Source organism: Rhodnius prolixus, unplaced genomic scaffold, assembly GCF_049639745.1.
Source record: "Rhodnius prolixus isolate KJV_2025 unplaced genomic scaffold, Rpr scaffold_12, whole genome shotgun sequence".
Taxonomy (NCBI): Eukaryota; Metazoa; Arthropoda; class Insecta; order Hemiptera; family Reduviidae; genus Rhodnius; species Rhodnius prolixus.
Genome location: NW_027411635.1, coordinates 11867185 through 11889430, shown reverse-complemented (window position 1 = coordinate 11889430; position 22246 = coordinate 11867185). Strand labels below are relative to the sequence as shown.

The window sequence follows — 22246 nt, the reverse complement described above, 5'->3', positions numbered from 1 at the left end:
TTGTTCATCTGTGGAAGTTGTGTTACATGTGCTTTTAGTTAGTGGTAACAAGTAATAATTAAGGAACATAACACAATTCATTAATTCGTAGAAATAGTGAAAGTTCAGCAACAGAACGGTGTTCCAGCCTTCTTATTCGTATAGATCAGCAATCAACATATTATCCATCGCAGGTGCAGCAGTCTAAAACTTTAAAACTATTTTTATAAAAAATCCTACACGAACCTGCATGAACCAATTTTTGACGATCAGAATTAAAACAAAGCATGCTGTGACGAATTAAATCAACGATTATTATACAGAATTGTGGAGCCAGTCACGAACACAAGGACACTTGTTCTTGAATAACTTATACATACTATAAATTTTATGTCATGCACAGAATGCTGGGCGATTGTAACGCACATTTTGGTTTTACACTTTACCGAATTTGACACGTTTTGGAATGGTGCTATGTTCCATTGTCTGTTTGTCAACACTAAACAAAATCACTCGAAGCATAAGACTGTTGGAGCTGGCTAATAGCGGCTTTCCACAGCAGATGACAATGGAATACTCTTCTTGCAACACCCCAAATATATTATTATAAATCTTTATTCACTTGGATGTGGTATAAGGTGTTCACTTTTGATTCTTCCTTTATTGGTGTTTGGGTGTCTGAGGATCAGAACTAACCTACTCACTATCTTTGTGCTGGTGTTGAACTTTTCTCTATCTTCTTTTCACAAAAAAATAAAAATCTCTTTGATTGAACATTCCGCTTCGTATCGCCACTATCTGTGTTGGCTGTTCCAGCTGAGGGTAATCCGTGCTTTCAAGTCTACTCTTGAAGATTTAGAAGAGCGCAGGTCATTGGCAAGTATGCATTCACAGAGGTCGGGTACAAGGCTGGGTGGCCAGACGACGCCAGCCGGTCCACGGCCTCTGTTGGATATGACTTACATAGATGAGGAGGGTTTTCGCAGGGCCCCGCACGAGACAAGCATCTAGGACCACAGACAAGCACTCCATCCACACTTACTCAGAACAACAGAAATATTCAGCAGCAGCGGAGGCAAGGAATATTTACTGCCTTATGAGTCACAACTAAATATTGTAACATGAATAATATTTTTAATGAGAGTAAAGAAATGATGAGGCAGCCCTGCACAATACAACATTAGCTTCGGCTGCAAATTGAATACGTGGTCTTTCTGCAGCTTACTGCACAATACTCTTAATACATAATTATGGATTTCTCTTAACACAACCTAAATTACATTTTCTTAAGTATAAAATATTATTTAAACTAAGTAATACAGGGGTTTGTTCCAACATTGGTATGTGATAGCCATAACAAATAACTTGGTAAAAAATAATTTCATTATGGAGATCAAACCTTAACGGGAATCCTAGGATCTGAATGTTCTGTGCAGGATATATTCATTCTCCAACATGTAATTAGTTACCAGCCAAATAGTCTGCAGAAGCCTTAACGTCGTATGTCCCGCTTCTTCTGGTACCCTCGAGTATACAGTTTTTCACTCTTTCTTAAGTTGTCACTTACATTGCAAACCTCTAACTCGCTCAGTCCTGGCAAATTTTTTCAAAGTAATCTCCTCCCTTTGTTTTTTTCTTTCCTTGCCAAGGGTAGTCGGGTCATTTCATTTATTATACTTGCTACAAAGAGTGTATTGTAACTGATTTCCGAAACCATAGCGCGTTGCAATGTTAATCACTATCAGTTAGCAACTAAATAATAAACTGCCTGTTGGAACAAACCTATATTCGAAATAACTAATTAAATATTTGTGTCTTCCGGTTTATCTGTACATGTATAGTATTTGCGTACGAAAGTTTTGTCCGTATCTTAGGATATATTTTTAATTGAAATACAGGAAGTAGACTGTTTACGACTTACTTTTAGAATATATTTTCGTAACTGGAAGAAAGGACCAGGAGAGATGCGAAAGTTAAGTTATTCAGAATTTTATCTTCCTATTTAACTTAATTCTTTTCAGTCATTTTTTTTCGAGCTTTCGGCCTAGGGACTAGGTCATCTTTCAGGGCTTATTGATAATATAATATTTTCACATTTTTAAGTTCGTGTGTCTTCTGCCCTGTCAGTTTAGGGGCGGTATCCTTTTTTCAGTGGAGACCGTCTTTTGAAAACCATAACTCTTACCTTAAACTGAATCTCCCAGATAAGTTACTTTTTAAGATGCAAGCAAACATCCCATACCTATAGGATTAAGTAGTCTGTTTAATTGAAAACAGATGTCAGGAGATTCTCTCTGAGTAAAGCTTGAACTCATTCTTGTAAATGGCACATGCTCAACCATAGAAACCACTGTCATAGTGCTTTGTTTTCTCTTCTTCTTGATAAAACCGGCACAGACTACATGTTTGCGTGTCCTTGCAATGATGCATTTGCATCTGGGTGGCCGCTTGGCCTTATTGAAGTACTTCCGAAGTAACTTGAGCGGTTGATAAATCTTTCTGCCTGCTTTTGGCAATAAAAATTATAATTGATTAATTAATAATACTAGAAGCCCTTAATAAACTACCTTTAAACCCATTATGGATTTACTTCTCGCAGATGTCTAACCCAGAACGAAAACTTACGAATATTTTTCCGTTATTTATTTTCCATTTTTAAAAATATTATGATTTAACCTTGTTAGCTTGTTAAGTGACATAGGTTGGTATTGGCGCAGCCTACCTTGGGAAAAATAATAAAATTAAAAAAAAACAAATTAATTCTAATTCATTTTTAAATTTAAGAATTTTTTAATAATACTTTACTAGCTAAGCAATCTAACAGCAGATGCCGTACTACTCTCCTCTTTGGTCTAACTTCTGGTTCACTGAAATGGTGTAACTCAGTAATGTTGACATGATGGTCGCACACATCTTGTACATATTTTTACTGTCTTAAGTAAACAATAGTAAACTTTGTTAAACCAAAAAGTTACTAAAATAATTGTTTCTATCTGACTTATTGTTAATGTGACTTGATACGCTAGCGATTGGAAGGCGCTACAGATAAAATCCTTTACCGTAACATTATCCATTTGCTACTCTGCCAGACTACTTCCTGTGAATTAAAAATTAATTATCGTTGAAATTATTTCGATTCTATAAAATCTGTAGAATCTCCTGACATTCTTGATCGTGATTTTGGTAATAATTCTTCATCCAGACTTTAAGAAGCCGTTGATCTTCCTTTACCATCTAAGTTTCATTCTAAAAGCGACGATCAATCGACCATCTCCATCTCTAACGTCTAATCATTCAAAACCAGATCCTGAGGACCACCTCGTTCTCCGATCCTTATCCTTCTTCTCAGGCCCAAAGTTCTTTTCTTTTATGTATTATGTTCTCTTTAATTAGGTACAATTATTCTCACCCATTCTCTAAAAAGCCGCTAACTTTTCTTTCTCATTATCGTCTCCCTCCATTATGTGACCATCTTCCCCAGAATAGTCTATCAGCCCGACATTTTGCCCCCTCTGGATTTTACTTTTAAGCGCGGAGCATTCTGTATTGTCCCGCAACTTTATTGCCAACTGTGACTTAATAATTTATATCTAAAATTTAATTTCTTTGTGTGATAATAGTTTCCTTGTAATTCAGCTCCTAAAAACTATTTTTGTGGCGCTGGGAACCATTAAAAGGATATTTCTATTAAAAAATCAAAGTAAAATACTTTTCTTGCTCTTATAATTATTTGAGCGGATTATTATTATTTATTTTATTGGTTAGCCCTGAAGATGATTGAATAAACCCTAGGAAGGTTGCAGAGCAGAAAGTTTATACTGCAACCAAGCTTTCGCTCATTCTCCACTTAGCAGCTTTAAAAAACTTAGTCAAGTCTCAAGTTTAGTCGGGAAAGGACAGAACCACATTCAAAATGTTCTTGGGAAATTAAGTTGTTGGCGCTTGTAATCACCTACGTGGTATTATTTTCCTTCATGATTTTTTTAAAAACTTACTTTTTAGGCATTGTAAACAGGGAACTATTAGCGGACTGTTATTTCTTTGAGGAATAAATAATTGTTATTAATTAATAAAATAAACCTGTGATAGTGTTAACTAATTTAAAGAACGGGTAAATTTTATTAAAATTATACAAATAAAGAAACATACATAAATATAATTATTAAATTTTAGTCATTTAATTGACAGAAATGAATCTATTTTCAGAACGTGTAGTTCAGATACTTATCACGTGTTAGTTTATTAAATAAAGTCTGATAAAAGTTAATCTTTGAAGAAATCTCTTAGGATATAAAAGTTGTCAGTGACAACGTCACCACTTTCTTTTAATTAATGGAAATATCAAATGAAACAGTCTAATGAGCAGGTCGCAAGTGTAATTACAGATTGGACCACTAACAAAACCACGTTGAAGGAGGAAATGATGCCAGACAGGACTTCCCTCATTCTAGACCGGGGGTGTCAAACTCATAAAACAAGGGCCATTTGGGCAATAGGCAAGATTCACGCGGACCACATCACATTTACAAATCTTGTTAAATTTATATTCTGAAGTGAGGATTCAGGAATATGGTTAGGATAATTAAAACACTATATAATTTCTTTTATTTAATGTATTCATGAAACAAATTATTTTTTTTTTACCCCGAAACATTCCAGCGCTTTCCTCGTACTAGTTTTCAAATATCTGGATTCAAATACGGAGAACAGACTATCTTCATTAAGGCAGAAAGATGTTTATCTTCATCCGTATGCCGTTTAATTTAATTTCATAGTTGTTCACACTAGTACCTACTCCCAAAATAACATCAAATTTGTGCTTTTTCAACTTTTTAATTGTCCACGTGTATACTCGTCTTCAATAGTTAAAAGATTAACTAGGAAATTGTGGGTATGGAATTGCCTGGATTTTCCCTAAACGCTATTTTCTTCATAACAATTTTTTCTATTTTCATTTTATTTCAGAACATCGTGGGCTACAAAAAAATTATCTCAGGGGCCGCCAGTTTGACACCCCTGCTCTAGATCATAGTGCTGCTGTCAAGCAGCAGTATAACCTATAAATTTACATTAAGCATTAATAAAAATCTAATTATTTGTTGAGTAAAATGAGTAACCAAACTACTTCATAATTTTATCTTTTATAAGTAGTATTTTTTAAATATGATATTTATATCACTCAATTGAGGCCACAAAATGAAATTATTTCAGTTAGGGATATAAATAAAAACAGTTGTAAATGTAAGGTAATATCAAAATGAAATTGACAATAATTTCTCTCCATTTCTCGGATGAACCAAACATTCAATGGTAGGTACTCTACAACATATGGTAACATATTTAATTATTATAAGCAGAGCTTTCCATTATAATGTTGAAAAACAACCAAAGTCAACATGAAAATTTACTAAAGTTAAGCGCACCAAGAAGGAACAAAAAATGTCTGTAAATAAAACCGAGGAAAAAAAGAAACTCATAGTTTCAATTTTGTTAGTGGTTTGATTATACTCTTGTTGCTCTGGACTGTGAATTGTTTATTGAAAACTTATGCAATTTAAACGAAATTTAAAATTTATTCATTAATCTCTTCAGCGAAATAAGAAAAAAATATTGTCTTATTAGGCTTTACTTAAATTGAGTTATTTATTTTTACTGAGGAGTTTTTAACCAATTTCTCGCAGAGGAATACATTTACTGCGGTTGGCTGTCTCATCCCTATAATATGAAGTTAGTCATTTATATTTATATGGAACTGCCAGGAACAATAAAATTTGCGAAATTTGATTTGAATTTTGGAAGTTAATAATACATTCTTGTCCAGTTTAATAATAGATTGTTGCATAAGTTCTGCCTTGGACGGAGTGCTTATATAATAACAAATCATAATTACACCACTCCATGTTTTCGAGGTTATTGAGGGTTTTATGTTATTTTAGAGGTAGAGCAGTAAAAAAAACTTATTGCTCGTTTGATTTCGCGATTTATTAATTTTTGCCTAATTCTCTTAAGAACAATTACTTACTTTCTTAGAGAATATGGGATTATCTATTCCTGTTAGAAGCTATCGTTACACTTGTTACATAGTATGTTATCGAGTTCAAGAATATATTTCTGATTCTCTAACAGGTTACAAAGTTGATTTACATTAAAGTAGCATATTTAAGCAGATTCTAGAAAATGCTTGAAATCCATAATATAATTAAAGCAGTCTAATCTGATCTTGAACCGGGAAAAGATATTGTACTAAGGCCACGAGTGGGCCTGCATCATCCACAAACTCCTGAATAGAGGCGAGGAGGGTTTGCTTTTCTGGTTGGCTCGTAAATGGCAGGCGCTATACAGTTCGTATTTATTTCTCATTTCTCAAAATGAGATCAGGCAGTGCCATTTGACTAGTTATCTTCCTTAGCTCAACTTATGTTCTGCTGAAAATAGATGCTGGTCTTTTCAGGGCCCTCCAGTACCATACTTTTCCACATGAATGTGCTTCCATTAGAGCCATATTCCATTGACTCCGCAAGCAGTTTTGTGCTAGGTGTCGCCAAACGGTTCGGGGCCGCAGTTTTTCTTTCTTAGAAAAATGAAGTAATGAATAGTCTCAAGTGTCCAACACTTGGCATTAAATCACGATTCGGTGTGCATACATTTTAACAAAACATTGTTTATTTTTTATTTTATTTTATTTTTTTGTTGAGATAATTGGCGCCCGGAGCCTTTTTCTGTGCACGGCCGGAATTTATTTGGTCAAAATGGATTTTCAAGTAACATATTTGTAGCGTAAACTTACGAATTCTGCAAATAATTATTTTAGCAACTGTATATAATATTTTATGTAGTTTGTAATATAGCCTTTCTCACCGTTATTGGAGTCTTTCGAAGCAATTTCAGGAGAAATCCGAAGAACAGAAGAATCAGAAGGTCAAAATTTAAGCAATCAAGCTTAGTGATGGCGAAAAACCAGGATTTTCCTTTATTCGATGATATGCCCGATTTGAATGGTGAATGCAGATCTTCTTCAAGCTCTCTAGTTGTTAGAACTTATGGGAAACAACACCAGAACCTTTCAAATAGAGGTCTACACAATAATCAAGAAAAGTTCTGCTTGCAGTAGAGAATAATAATTATAAGAAGTAAGGCAGAAATTATGCGGCTATCAAATTTTCGTTATTAAACTAGATTTGAATGGATAGGTATTTGTAAATTGTGGGTGTTTTAAAACTTGCCCGGAGATTAGCTGACTCTATCGTTTCATTTCCTTGCCTTTCTGCTGCTTTTCAAAAATATTAAATAAGATTAAAAACCAGTCAAACATTAATTAATATCATGGGATTAGGTTTCTAAATATGTTATTTATAAGAGAGGCACCAGATTATCTCACAACCTGGATTCAGGCCTAATTTCTGTATTTTAAATTTATTTCAGTTTAGTTTATAACTAATAAATTAGTTTATTTAATTATTATGATTTTGAAGGTGAATGAGGTTGTAATTGTAAGAGAATATGGAAGTTGTAAAGTTACGCTAAATTAGTTTTGAATACTCACTCAGGAAAACTTAAAGTAATTTCCTTTTAGCAATAGCTAAAAAAATAACTAAATAAAAGTAGCAATAGCTACTTTTTAAAATTAATTTTTCACTTATTTTTCATGTATATCATTTATGTACTATATGTTTTGTTTGAAGAATCGAAAGATCTTTATTAATATGAGTGACACCACATTGTTTGTTAAATCCTACATCACAATTTATTAGTAAGTAACTACTGACAAGCTTTATGCTAATTTTTATTTAGAGTAATAACACCATCATAGTCAATGGTCTTGTCCTCCTGGGAAGTAAGTTTGCCATAGCTATCCAGATACTGCCAGAATATTCAGTTCCATTTTTCTGAGCTTACTGGGAGGTATGCTTTTTGACAAACGTCTGCTTTGACCCCAAATTTCTATTACGCACTACAATCCGCATGGTTCACTTCATTTTTTTAAAAATCTGCACTCTTCATGTTCTTTCCATTACTAGTGCAGATTTTGCTCTGATAGCGCGTTGTTCTCACCCGCCCCAAAAAAATACCATGATGAATTGAAAGAGGAAAACAAAAGGGCACTGGTGGAGCATAGCTTATGCGTAAAATGACGTCGCGACAGCTGAACTTTACTTAGTATGTATATTGTAATTAAAAATGGCATTGCAAACGGAAATCCTATATACTGCGTTGCTAATAAATTTGAAATTGAATAGCATTGATATTCATCGACCCCTAATTATATTATATCGACCCCCAGGGATCATATATAATCACTTTGTTGATCCCTGCAGCAGGGTAAAGAAAAAAAAATGAATCTTATTTTTTTGTTTCCCCAATGCTAACAGAAAATTCCTGCAAGATCTTGATTTGACGAATTAAACTGAATGCACCAATACATTGTTGAGGTAGGATTTAACATTTATAATAATACTTCTACTTTTTTAAATTTTTTAATTATAGAACAAATTAAAGTTGAAATTAATGTACTTGAAGCGTTAAGACTACTGTGGCAAACAAGATTGTACCCGCTAGGTACATGAGAACACACAGCTACATTACCTGCTACATTGGTTACTGTGCTGTGTACCTTTCAATGGTACCTGTGTAATGCCTCAAACGCTGTGCATAATTCTCTAATTATAACAAATTAATTAACTGTAAACTTTGTCTCACATATTATAAACTTCGTTGGAAATTAAAAAGTTACGATTAAATAAGAAAAACAAAACTAAACTTAGTTGATCTAATTAGTTTTTGAATTATAAAATTTTATGATTCTAGTGATTTAAAATGCCTCATTAACTCCCTCTTTTTTGTTGTTTTGTTTTGTTTTGTTTTTAATTTGGATTTGAACTTTTAAGGAAGAAGTTTTGAACAGTTGCTCTTTATTTCAATTGTGTTTTATTTAATTTTGTAGTCTGTTTACAATAATTACATTTTTGAAAGTTTCATTAAATTATTTATTGTTGTTTTATTTAATATTTGCATTATTTTTGTTTGATTTGTTGTTTTTGTTTTTATGTTGGTGGCTTGATGGTTTTGTTTAACTTTACTTTATAGAAACTGCAGATTTTTGAGAATGAATTCAGTTTAGTGCCTGTCTTACCAACTTGGATTTATAATTAACTTCTAACAGAAAGCTTTTTTTTTTTCTTCTTTTTTTTAAAAGTATTGTCTTAATCAATACACGCTTCAATTAAATAGGTTAAAATTTTTGTTCTTTTGATGAACTGGCTTCATGTCTCTAACCCCGCAAATGGGCAAGGTTTTCTGTGGCGGTTTTTTTATTTGAGCGTACCGTGGGCACTACTGGATTCTAGATTTATAGAAATATCTGCCATTTTAGCGGCTGTGAAAGTGTTGTCAGATCTTATCCTTGGGGATTGCGGACTATCCTAGTAGTTTGCGATAATAGGCACACCAATAGCCCTTTCACTTGCATAGGAGAAAGTGTTTTGGCTTGTAGCTCCACCTGTTTCATAAGAGGATCTTTCTAAACTCAGCATCAGCAAAGAAGCTTTTTGAGAAGAACCCATCCGTTCTTCAGTTATTTTTTTCAGCGCCCAGCTTCTCAACCACAAGATCAACAGGTTGTGATGACAATGACATTTTTGTAAGTTCATGACAAACAGAAATCTGATTACCGGATAATAGCTGAGACATTCGGCAGCATTGAGGATCCAAACTTGAATTCAAATAATTTTAATATTTGCCCAAGTTAAAATCCCTCTTGTTAAGACTGGCTGAATCTTGGGTTTAATTAATATTCCATTTATTGTTTATGTTAAAATACTGAGAGGTAAATTAAGTTTGTTAGTCAGCTGAGTGCACAAATCTATCAGCTGTCTTTAAAAAACTGACCAAAAATAATTAAAGAAATCTTTTAAAAATTGTTAGTATTTATTAGGTAGTGAATTTAATAAAAATTGTTTTGGATTTCCGTATTTGTAAATTTTATATAGTACTTAAAGAGGTCTATTCTGCAGTTACTATATTTTTTGCCCGTTTTCAAATTAAATATGTATTTCAAAACAAAATTAAAATATATATTCTGTGTTAAATGTACAAAATACTATTTTGAAAAATTCGTTTGTGTTTTTTTAAAATTTTTTGGTGTATTACGATTGTATATTATTATTTTTTTTTGTAAACTTTTTTTTTATACTTACAATAAATAAAGAACAACAAAGATCAGAGATAGAAGTTCAGATATTTCAGGATTCTCAATAACAACACATACATTCAGTCAAAAAGGAATTGGCGAGGTATAATATAGGAACTATATTCTAGTTCTTTCTGTTTATATATTGTGAAATATTAACCCTTTGCACAGCAAAATCTGGCTTGAGGTATAAGGAAATTTGCAGCTTGCTGAACAATATACTTAAAATAAAATCCAGTATGCAGTATTTGTGAATCATTCCGAAGACTTCCATAAAGAAGCCAGGCAAGTAGTAGTGGCGGTAGTCCTCTGCCAGCAGAATTTACTCACTGTTGACTTCGAGCCAAAGCTACGTTTCTCGTTTAGATGGATAAAATGTTAAGCTCGCAAGATGCCAACAAAGTTATTAAAAAAAGAAATTAAACCAGATGCAGCTAGGCGTAGCAGATCTGTTGTTGGCTCACCGTGGGTTGAGTATGGCTATGTTGTCCATTTGAATGGTGTAGACTAGCGGAAAGGAAATTATTCTGTGGTTAGCTAAGCTGTATCGTATGGATGTAAACTTCAACTACTATCAAATAGAAATACTAAAGAAAAATGTCAGTATCATAGGAATTCGTGGCAGTGGTAAGTTCTAACTAGTATAGTTTTGTACGTTAATGTTAAACTGAGAGGTATTTCCTTGCTTTGCTAGGTTGCTGGTGACATGTTTTTGCTTTCGCTTGTGCAAAGAACATTAAATTAATCTGATCTTTCAGTTTTCCAGCAGGAATGGGCTCATGTGCTCCCAATTTTTGAAGTCCAGCACCATGCTAAAATGAATTAAGGGGCTTTGATTTTAATTTTTTTTAGACGTTTAGATGTGTTCACAAAATTTCTGGTATTTGTGTTATTGATTGATTTATTCATTTTGTAATTTTTATATTTTACATTTATGTATATTTTTACACAGCTAAGCTTGGTCCATACGTCGGCTGATTTAATTTCTAAAACGTATTCTAGCTGCTTTGAAGATGAACTTTAGTAAGCTGGATTCGGGTTGATTAGGGTTTAGTTCGTCACAACCATAGTTTCAATTGGTCTACTCCGAATTTCACTTCATTTACTAAAAATATTTGTAAGATGAATATTAGGTGAGTTTGTAACTTTGACTTGTCCAATTTAAACGACGACCCTTCCAGTGCAGAGGGTTAATGTTTCTTTATACGATGACTCTTTTTTTGTAGATGAATTTAGGAATTTATACTTTAATTTTTTAACTACATTTTTTTTTTAAATATATAATTATTTGGTTCTTCGGGAAAACAAGCGGTCATTCACAAAGAAATACATTTATACAAACTTCTACGCAATTGTACTTAAATATAAGAAATATTAAGAATTAAGATTTTGGAATTATACTTAAAGCACTAACCAGAAATTGGTTTGTCTTCTGTTCGTTATGTATAATTTTTTGTTTGTTTGTTTTTTAAATATATTATTATTATTATTATGTTTTAATACATATAAGCATTGTTGACTTAAATTGTGGCACTTGCGCGAGTTGCCGCAGCAAGCGCCACTTGCCAGTTCTCTGGCCAGTATTTTAGTTAAACTAATAATTCTCCCATGTACTCATAATTTCTCTATATTTATTTCTACTTGTTCCTAATCAGCTTAATTTTCAGTACAGTATGTACTTATTTTATGAAATTAACTCTACAAACTGTTCTACAGAATAATAAAAACTCTTTGTATACTGTTTGAAGTCAGTTAATATGGTTGAATAAAAAATTATTTAATTGTTGATCGCACTTTTATTATGTTCTACTTTTTCAAGACATCAGTTACGGTGAATTAAGTAAGATTATTTCATGGAGAAAACAGATTTAATTTTTTTGGGTAGCCCATTAGTGTGATTATGATCACACCAGTGCGTCTACCCACGAACCACAGACTTCCATAACAAGCATTTAGTTGCAAGTTCTGTGGATTCCCGTGTATAATGTGCTTTCCCTCACGTGAATCCTCTTAAAACACGACGTTAAAAATGTTGCCTGTTATATGGCATAACAGTCCCATGCTGAGGTATACATGTCGTTCATTACGAGATGTTTTACTTTCCTGAGTATTAAAGAATAAGTCCTAGTGTTTATTCTTCTAAATATAATCAATTTTTATTAATCATTTAACACATCTTGTGCAAGTAATTCAATTTCTCTTTAATTTCGAATGTTCTTTAGAGAAATGATTTCTGTCCAACCTTCATTCAGCTCTTCTTCCCTACTAAAATCACCTCTGAATCAGAATAGTGGAAGGAGCGAGGTCTGGGCTGTAAGGAAGAAGTTCTGTATCCAGCCCATCAATTTTGGAGATAGTCTTACGCGAAGTTAGTGGGCTTGCATTGTCATGCTGCAGGAGGATTTTTTTTCTCTGTTGACTGAACGCCAAAAAACAGCATGGACCCTCTCCAATTCTGCTGAAAAAAAAAAAAAAAATCAGACGTGATAGTTCGCTCAACATGAATCACCTCGAATTGCCCCACGTCAACAAGGTTCCACTTCCACATGTACAACACAAACTTTTTCACAAACCTTTTTCTTCGAGAGACACAAAGAGCATACTAGCTAAATATTACTCACATTTCTTTTGTATTTGAATTCTCCTGTAGATCTGTGTTAGTCTTCAAGCGTCGCCTTTTTTCTTCTTTCTATTCATTACTTTATCTCTTCTAACCTATTCTTTTTCATCTTTATTTTTTTTATTTATTAATTTTTTTTTAAAGAATCAAATCACAGAGAGGCTTTCGCTGCAAAATTGAGGTATCTTAACTCTTTGTAGTGCCATTCTCCGTTTTAAAGATTACATTTTTTTTTTCGAAATACTTAAGCAGTTGGAATATGTATTAGCAGTTCATATCATTTTGTCCTAACGTATGATATTTCATATTCTAAATTTTCGAATTTGTTTAAGTTCAATATTTTCTCATTTTGATTGGTGTTTTCGACGAGGTAATTAAAGCTATTAAGGTTTCATTAGAAATTGGGAAGGTAATGAAGCTAGATTAGTGACAAAAAGGGATAATAATTAAAGATTTTCACAATTTTTATTCACCACGGTCAATTATTTTCAGTTGAATATTTTATTAATCGTGATTAATAATAATAAATGAAGTGTTATACATTCAGATCGTAGTAGGTTAAGTTCGTGGGTGTTTGTGATTTGTCAGTTCTATCTTGTTTATCTCCTTAACAAAAACTTACAGTTTTAAAAGTTAAGTATAAGGGTTGATTAAACGCCAAAAGGTACACAAATCAGCAGTACCCAACATTTCATTAATACTTCATTGATATTATTTAAGCAATTTTACTGCATTAACTTTTCCTTCACATTTTTTAGAATTTATTAAATGTCACAGACCCTTATGCTGGCCATTTTCATCTACAAAATATTTACTCAAGTAGCACACCATTTAACTTAGATTGACTGTAATATCTATTTATCTATAATAATCAAACTATTAATCACAGGTTAAAAAGAAAACGTTATAAAAAAAAAAAAATATGAGGCTAAAAAATTCATAAACGTTTTTTAAAAAATGCTTACACCAACATACATCAATGACTTTGTTTATTTATTTTTATTTTTAAATAAAAATCGTTGGTTTAAGTTCATTCTTCGATTAAAGTAATTGTTATTTTATGTAGTAGTCAAACGTTTGTAATAATAAGTAATAAATAATCTGGCTTTATCGCAAATAATATAGTTTTCTTCAATTACATTCTCCATCTAGGTGTTCTTCCCACAATGTTATATATATGTAATATAAAATAAAGATATGCATATTTTTAGGACAGCTAATTATTCCAGTATTTTACAATTTTAAATTAAATTACAATTGAGAAATGAGTAAATATTGTTGAACAATCTACTTGTTATTAACTGTGTGTTATTTGTGCTCACGAATATTTCGGTAAGACGAATTCAAGACTGAAATATTGTTTTAAATACTCCGTGATTCAAATTTAAACAGTAGCCGACTCTAACTTAGTCTTTTTCTACTTTAACATGCATGTATATGTACAACTTCAGAATAAAGGGCATATTAAAGATAAATCAGAAGAATAATTTGGAATAAAGTTAAAATAAAGTACCTATTTAATTACGAAGATATAATATACATTTTATCATAATGGTAACAAAATAATATTATGAATGAACTGGCCAGCATAAGGGTCTGTGACATCTAATAAATTCTAAAAAATGTGAAGGAAAAGTTAATGCAGTAAAATTGCTTAAATAATATCAATGAAGTATTAATGAAATGTTGGGTACTGCTGATTTGTGTACCTTTTGGCGTTTAATCAACCCTTATACTTAACTTTTAAAACTGTAAGTTTTTGTTAAGGAGATTTTTGTACCTTTTGGATAGATTTTCCTTTTTGTCTATTTGCAAAGTTACGTCTGCTTTACAGATTTTTTTAAAATTTGGAATAAGCTATTCTATCATTATAACCTGATAAGGTGTTAAATCGGAACCGTAACTACCACTGGAGAGATCTTTTTAAAGAATGATTATAGTTGCGGTCCCCAAACCATCCTCAATAACAATTTTTTTTAGAAAGCGTTTTGAATAAAATAGGAAGGTATTTGTACGTAAATAGCAAAATTAAACTGCGATTTCAATACTTCCTTTTAAGAGGAGCAAGAAAAATAAACTGCGATTACAGTACTTCTCCCTAAAAGGCAAAGAGGCAAAGATTTTTTAATCGAACGACAATTCATTGATTTAAATCGGTTCACTCTTTGATAATTTAAACGATTGCAGTACTTCCTCTTAGTAGGTGCAAGAGCATCAGCAACGTAGAGGAGCTTTAACCACTTATTCGAGCTGAATTTTATCAAAATCGGACTAAGCGTTATAGAAATATTGGTAATAATAGTTTTAGAAAGGGCCTTATTTGGGTGGCGCAAACTCCCCTCCTTATGAGGCACGGCTCGAGACTTTTAAAGTGCAAATCTGTACGAAATTTCGATTCGAATGACACTTCATTCATGAAAATCGGTTCACGTGTTGCATCGATTTGCAACGATTGCTATACTTCCCCTTAACAAGTGTAAGAGCTGATAGCCGCTTTAATGTTACGTAGGGGAGCCCTAACCCTATCATCCTACCAAATTTTAACAAAATCGGGCCAAGATTTACAGAGTAATTAGTAATAATAATTTTGGAGGGGGCCTTACATAAAGGGGGCTTACTCCTCCCCCATTCGATGTACAGCGTCGAGACCACCAAAAGGCACATCTACATAAAATTCCGAATCGAATGACACCTCATTCATGAAAATCGGTTCACGCGTTTAGGCGCTACTTGTTTACAAAAAAGGTAACAAGAAGAAGAACAACAAGAAGAACAAGAACAAGAACATTTTTTGAAAAAGCCGTTTTTGCTCATTTTCGGCAACTTTTTTCTTGAAACCTATTAGATCTGGGTTGTTGCAAAAAAATTACAGTCATAAAGGAGGGTTTGCCCTATAATTTAAAGAAAATTTGGGAATTTTATCTTTTATAGAAAAAGAGAAAAAAATTGTCAAAGTTGGGTGTTTTTCAACGTTACGCTTTTTCGTGCAGTTTTTGATGGTCAACCCTTATACAACTGTCCTACCGGACAGTTTTAATGATAATTTTCAATTTGAGCATTAGTGTTGTTTATTGAATTTGGCCAAGAATTTCGTGGTCATAACTTTTACGGTTTTCATTAATTAAACATTTTTTTTTTTAAAAGTGTATTCCCGTTTATTACATTTGTAATATTCTCTTGTAAAACCTATTGATTTATCTCTTTTCAGAAGTACACTTCTAGGGGAGAAGCGGTCTTTTTCTTTAGCCTATTTAAAGTTCCAGCTTCTAAGTAACTTTCCGTGTCATGTCGTTAGGTCGCCAAATGTTGAGGATCTCTGTTTTTCTTTTTCTTTTTAATTTTATGTATTAGGGACTTCATGCGGTGAGATTAGCCAACCGTTTAGTGGTTCCAGTTCCACGGAGAATACTTGTTCTTAGACAGCAGTTTTCCCTTAGTCTAAGCCTTCTCCTGGGGTCGGAAACTCTAGGATAAACTACTGTAGCAAAGCTTTGAGAATATGTACGTGATGGTGTGCAGAATTGTTGGGTTTATGTAGTGGGCTGATATTATGTAGTTTAAAGTCGGGTTGCTATCAAAATCGATTACACAAAAAACACTCAGTTAACAGAAAGTTCAAATTTGTTATTTGGTTTAGGCACCACCAGAAGTCGTTAGTAGCATATTGCTCAAAATATTGGCTTTTCAATGTTTTGGTATTTTCTCGAAAATATTTTCAACTATTTTCGTTAACCCATTCGCTGCCAACCACGAATATACTCGTGGTTGGCAGGGTGTTACGCATTGCCAGCACGAATATACTCGTGATACTTTCAATATATTCTTTATATTATATTATACTTTATATTATAAAGATTTGTTTAGTATTATTATTTGGAATAATGGTATTATTTGGTATAATAGCATTACAATTTGTGTGATTCATTTGTTTTTTTGCTTAAACGTGCGCAAATAAGAAAAAGGATATCGAGTCCTGTTGCATTCCCATTGCCAACCAGAGTATACTCGTGTTTGATTTTTATACATGTAAATGATTATTTATGGTTTATGACAAAATATGTGTATTTATCTTGAAATAATAAAACTTAGATAAACAATAACACTCAAAATAGAAATGGCAAAGCGAATAACTTTATACAATTTAGGCTTGGCAGCGAATGGGTGAATATTCGCATACACATTCCACGAGGGAGATCTATGAGATAATTTATTGAAACATCCCCCCCCCCAAATCATTTTTAGAAGTATTTAATTCGAAGATAAGGGTGGTCTTTGGATTTTCTGTTTGCAGAGAACTTTGACTTTGTAGGATTCAGGAAAGCTTAATGTTCATTCATAGTGCGTGTGTTTGTAAGATAGATAGAAAAGGAGACCAGTTTGCAAAAATACTTTATTGGCCTTAGGTATCCTTATACACAAATAATTTCAACCATATATATATCCACATAATAAAATTGCATCAAGAAGGCAGCGGTAAAAACCGCCTGCTCTCAGCTGATTGTAACAATATAGAGTGTAACATTAACATGGACCCATACTGCTCTCCCAAGTAACGCAACTTACATTAGTTCAGCCAAAACGTGTGGCAAATAGAGAAAGACAAATTTTCAAGAGATTTAACCATCAAACCACGCTTCAAAATGAACATATCTTACGATAATTAATTAATTTTTCTAACTACGCCAAAAAAAAAAAAAAACGCTACAGGAACCTGGTATAAGCATGCTGTATCGTATGTTGACTGACCACAGTTAGTAACAGAGAGCGTACATTGGAACATTTATTATTTAAAATAAAAATGCATGACAAATTACAAACTTTGATTTTAACCTCATTAATTAGACTAGACTACAATCATGAACCGTTTTACACTCATAAAAACAATTATTACTTTTTAGATAATCTCTCTGTTTTTAAATTTTTTTATATTCGGTGGGATTTTTATTAAAATTATTAACAATATTCTGAACTACTTAGTTCATTAATTTCTATGCAGATAGATGAGTATTTTCATTTCTTTATTTGTTGTACTGATGCTATTATCCCCTGGTGACTTAATCTTCTTTTTTTTTTTTTTGTTTGCCTTATGCCAGCTGATGTATGTTTGCAAAGGCAGAATGATGAAATGCAACGTCTCACGTGTCTATGAAACTTATTGTGCATCATTGTCTTTACCAGCTTTTTTTTTTTTTTGCATTTTGAAAACTGATGGTTGTTTTTGATGTTCGTTTTCTTTTTTGTCTTATTTATTGATTTCCCTCTTACAAATAACTTTTTAAACCGTATGCCCATGTTCTGTGAAGCCTTTTTTTTTTTTGAGCCCTATCATTTTTCGTTTTTTTTTGGTAGGTGTCTTTCTTATTTGTATGATTAGACAAAGCAACATAGAAGAAACGTGCCCGCGAACCACTCTAAGGTTGCTAGCTGCGTTTTATTGTACTATCTTGTACACTTTTATATTTCTTCTTTTTTTCAATTCTAGTTTCTATTTTTTAGGGATCTCATCTGCATAATTTGGAATTAATTAACTCCCAAGCCTTTTCTACCCGTGATTGTTATTCACTGGTGTATATCTAGGTGGGAAAAAAAGACGGTTCCACCGTTAGTACATAATTTTTTGTATCATAATCATTAATTTCTTTTTAACCATATTAACCATAAATTTTGGTAGGCAAAATCCATAAATATTTTTCCACAGTGTTAACTAATTACTTCTATTTCTCGCTAGAGAATTCTGCTACCTTGCATTGATTCTTTTTTTCATCAACAGCACCGGTAGTAAAAGCGGGAAAATTCCCAAATACTAATATGTACGATGTTGTTTTTGTTTGATAAGAGATTGTAAATTGACCCTCTCTCACTCTTGTCACAATAAAGTTTTATTTTCATTAAAATTATTTTTCATAGTAACAATGTAAGCTCCATCTTTTTTGCTCAAAATACCTTAAACATTTTTAGTGCTGCACAGAAATTGCAAAAAAAAAAAAATCTTCACAGACAGGAACCTTCCTTTTAATTTTAAACTTTAGGTCGCTTAAACACACATACTTCTTTTACGGAAATTTTCGTTAATTTTATTGAAGTAAAAGGTTACTAATTTTCGTTACTTCGCTAAAGATTAACATAAAAAACGTGATGAGCAAGTCCCACAAATAAAAATGAATGAAAAATATGAAGCCTATTAAAAGTAGTATTTTCAGCCTACCGTTATTTTCCTCCAAATTTAGGAAGTTAGTCCCAAATTCGTTTAATTTTAATATAAATTAAATTAATTACAAAGCACTTTTGAGAGAAGTCTAACCACCATTTCACCCCCAAAGTACCCTTAATAGAATTTTCCAGCAAAAATGTTTTAAATCAGAGTTATAAATCTATATACATATATACAATTAGCACACTAAGTTTAAAGAAAATCTAAAGAACCGTTTTCGAAAAAAAATCTTGAAAATTTGAAAAATTTATACAAAAAAGTTCTACTTCTTAACCGATTTTAAACGAAAACGTAACTGTAGCATCTTCATCAGTTGGTACTTAAATATAAAATATCAAATTTGAACTTTCTGCGGTTTTTTGGTTTTTGAGTTACTATTAGATATGTACAAAAACTACTTTTTTGGACTCAAAGAACCTCAACCAAGATATTACCACATATCACACAGACGGAAATCTATACGATTACATTTAAATATATGGTACATTGCCGGCCTGTAGTCAGTGATCTTTCGTTTACGATAACATTGTCATCGGACAGTGAACTGTTGAGAAAGAATTAATTCTAGGATCAAGAAGCTGTGGTCTCGAATCTGGCGCCTCTGACGTGCCATTCCGGCGCACCAATTTCTGTGGGCTGTTCTCTCCAATTGTTTAAATGTTTACTAATTTTTAAATATAATTATAATTTATATTGTTAGTATTATTTGGTTTACAAATAACATTTTTTAATTTTTAACTTTAAACCTAAAAATCAATAAAAAGTGTGTTTGCATTCCCACTAGATACATGATTTATATTTAACCTATGATTAGGTTGTTTGAAGTTGCAATAGGCAAGAAGATCAAGCAGTGAAGGTCTCTCATCATTTGCTACACATTTCTCTTTCTAATTCTACTTTTATTTTAATTTTTTTTTTTTTTGTAAGCTGTGCAAAAAATAAATAAATATTTAAATTCTTCGTACGCTGTAAAAAGTATTTTGACACGCTATTAGTTACCAATATTAAATTGAAGGCGCGTCAGCATGTATCGTATGAATATTTGTTGCCTGGTACCAGGACTGGCTTAGGAACAGTTTTCTCTCGTCACCGACTATACTGTCCATTAGCGGATTGTGAGTTGTAGAGGCTTTTAAGGGAGGGGGAGAAAAAAAGTAGCGATGCGTGGATTCGAACCCCTAACCTTCGGCATGACAACCCAATACGCTATTAGCTTTTGCACATACAATCATGGTGTAATTTCTTAGAATTATTAATTTTTCCCTGGAAACAAAACAAAAAAATGGTTAAAATTTGAGATGTTTGTTGTAATTTTAATACTTAATTTTTAATATATTATTAATATCACTATTATTATTATTAATTTTTTTTTAAACATCGCCAGACGGTGAAATTTCTAGGAGCCTCGATCGAATCGATTCCTATGTTTCAATCAAAATACGTACCTAGAATGTTTAAATTAATTTAATTTTTTTTTTTATCTTACCCTAAAGTTTCGGCTAATTTTCTGCCTTCTTCTCAGTTCATTCCTTCACAGGATTTTCTCTGACTACAATTCCCTGATTATACATTTTTTTGTTTATCCTCTGCATTTCCGAATCCTATTTAATTCTTCATAACATTGTAGGTGTTGTAAAAACCGTACGTTACTAATAATTATTACGTCTAATCATACATTAGAGAGAATCCTAACCATCGCCACTGCCATTTAATGCCGGTACTCCTAGTTACGGGATTTTGATCGCCAAGTTACTGCCGCATCCAATGGTGTTACACAAAAGAAATTCAGTATTTGAATTTTCTGCGATTTTTTTTTTTCTAAAAACAAACAATTCTGCTTTGGCAACCTCAAAACGTGTATGTTTGCTGAAGTAAAATCATATCTTGAAATGATTGAATATAAAATAAATTGTTTTCTGGTTGACCTTGCTTACTTCTTTTTTGAGTATTAATTTTGTATACCACATTTTTTTGTGATACCAATCGCTCTTACTCAAAGCAGCTGCAGTCTTTTCAGTCGGCATTTAACAGACTTTGCGTTAATTAACGGTAAATATTAAGGCAACGGATACATGACAATCAAAATACTTAATTTTATGATAACCTTTCATGATCTCTCGTTGTTCAGTGATCAGGTAATGGTTACATTGCCAACTCTACAGGTTTATCGTCTTGCCGCAAGGTTCCAGGGATGACAATCCTCCGGGTCACAAACTAAATTTTTTGACACGACCCTTATTTGGGTCATTTAATCTTTTCACGCTTATCTTAAGGCTTCTTAACTCGAAGATTCCAGAACTTCTTTCTTTCATTATTTTCAATCTCTGTCTGAGAGCTCTTGCTACCTTCTTTTCTTAAGCCTTCCTAATCAGCGTTCTTTACCTCGCTTCAATTCTAATCTTCAGAGGTTTTTTTTTTACAACTTTTCATTGCACCAATCATTCCGTTCTGATTTGTACATTTGTCCAGTATTTATTCTTCAGCTTTCTTGCAGGACAAATTCTGTTATTTCCTAGTGTTTCATCAATAGTTTTCAGAATTTTCTTATTATTTTCTCTACTGCCACTGTGTTTACTCATCTTCTCGCGCTCTCTTTCTCATTTCAAAGCCCTTTCTTTTGCTGACATTCTACAATCGAACTCCATATTAAAAGAAACTCAACCCAACATTGCTCTAACCAAAACGGATTCCCATTAATGCTCTCTTCTTTTAAAGTTTCATTTCTCGGGTTAAATATAATTTTTTTGGACCCACCCGGGTTAGACAGAGTTCATAATACATATCTTGACTACATTATTTCACTAGTAGGCCCATTTGTCAACATTCTTTCTTCAAGAACCGATGTTTTAGAATAAAACCTTGAAAAACTGTGAAAACGTTGACTAAAAAAAAAAAAATCTTTCTTAAGACGTTTAGATTTCTTAATGATTATGTGATTGATGAATAATTAAGCGATGAGTGATTGTGTCATTAAAACTGACTGAAACGATCAGTCTGGTATAGTGTGTTACCGTGTATTACGCACACTTTAAAAGTAGTTTTCAAAGTATCTGAATGAACATGCTGAAGCAAACTGTAAATTTGGACAGAAATCGAAAACAGGTAAGGTTGAAGAGAAGGATGAAGCAAATGGTGTTCATCTCAAAAATACTGATGATCATGTAAGCTTTGGGATTGGCCAGAAGCTGGCTCACCGCCCAAAATTGTCTCTAACTTTCCATGTATTAGTTTTAAGTAGATTTATATGATG

At 32.5% G+C, this 22246-nt stretch overlaps 1 protein-coding gene across 21 annotated transcripts in view; it reads left to right on the top strand.

Annotated features, from left to right (window-relative positions):
- Positions 1-22246, top strand: part of PMCA (plasma membrane calcium-transporting ATPase 3) — a 451317-nt gene that overhangs the window by 363336 nt on the left and 65735 nt on the right. The window contains exon 25 of one of the 21 annotated variants that reach the window (XM_074142763.1): positions 796-11953. The exons of the other annotated variants lie outside the window; for them this stretch is intronic. Within the exon in view, the coding sequence (XP_073998864.1) occupies positions 796-990 (195 nt within the window). The 3' untranslated portion in view covers positions 991-11953. Of the gene's footprint in view, positions 1-795; positions 11954-22246 lie in introns of those variants that run through there. 21 annotated transcript variants of the gene reach the window in all.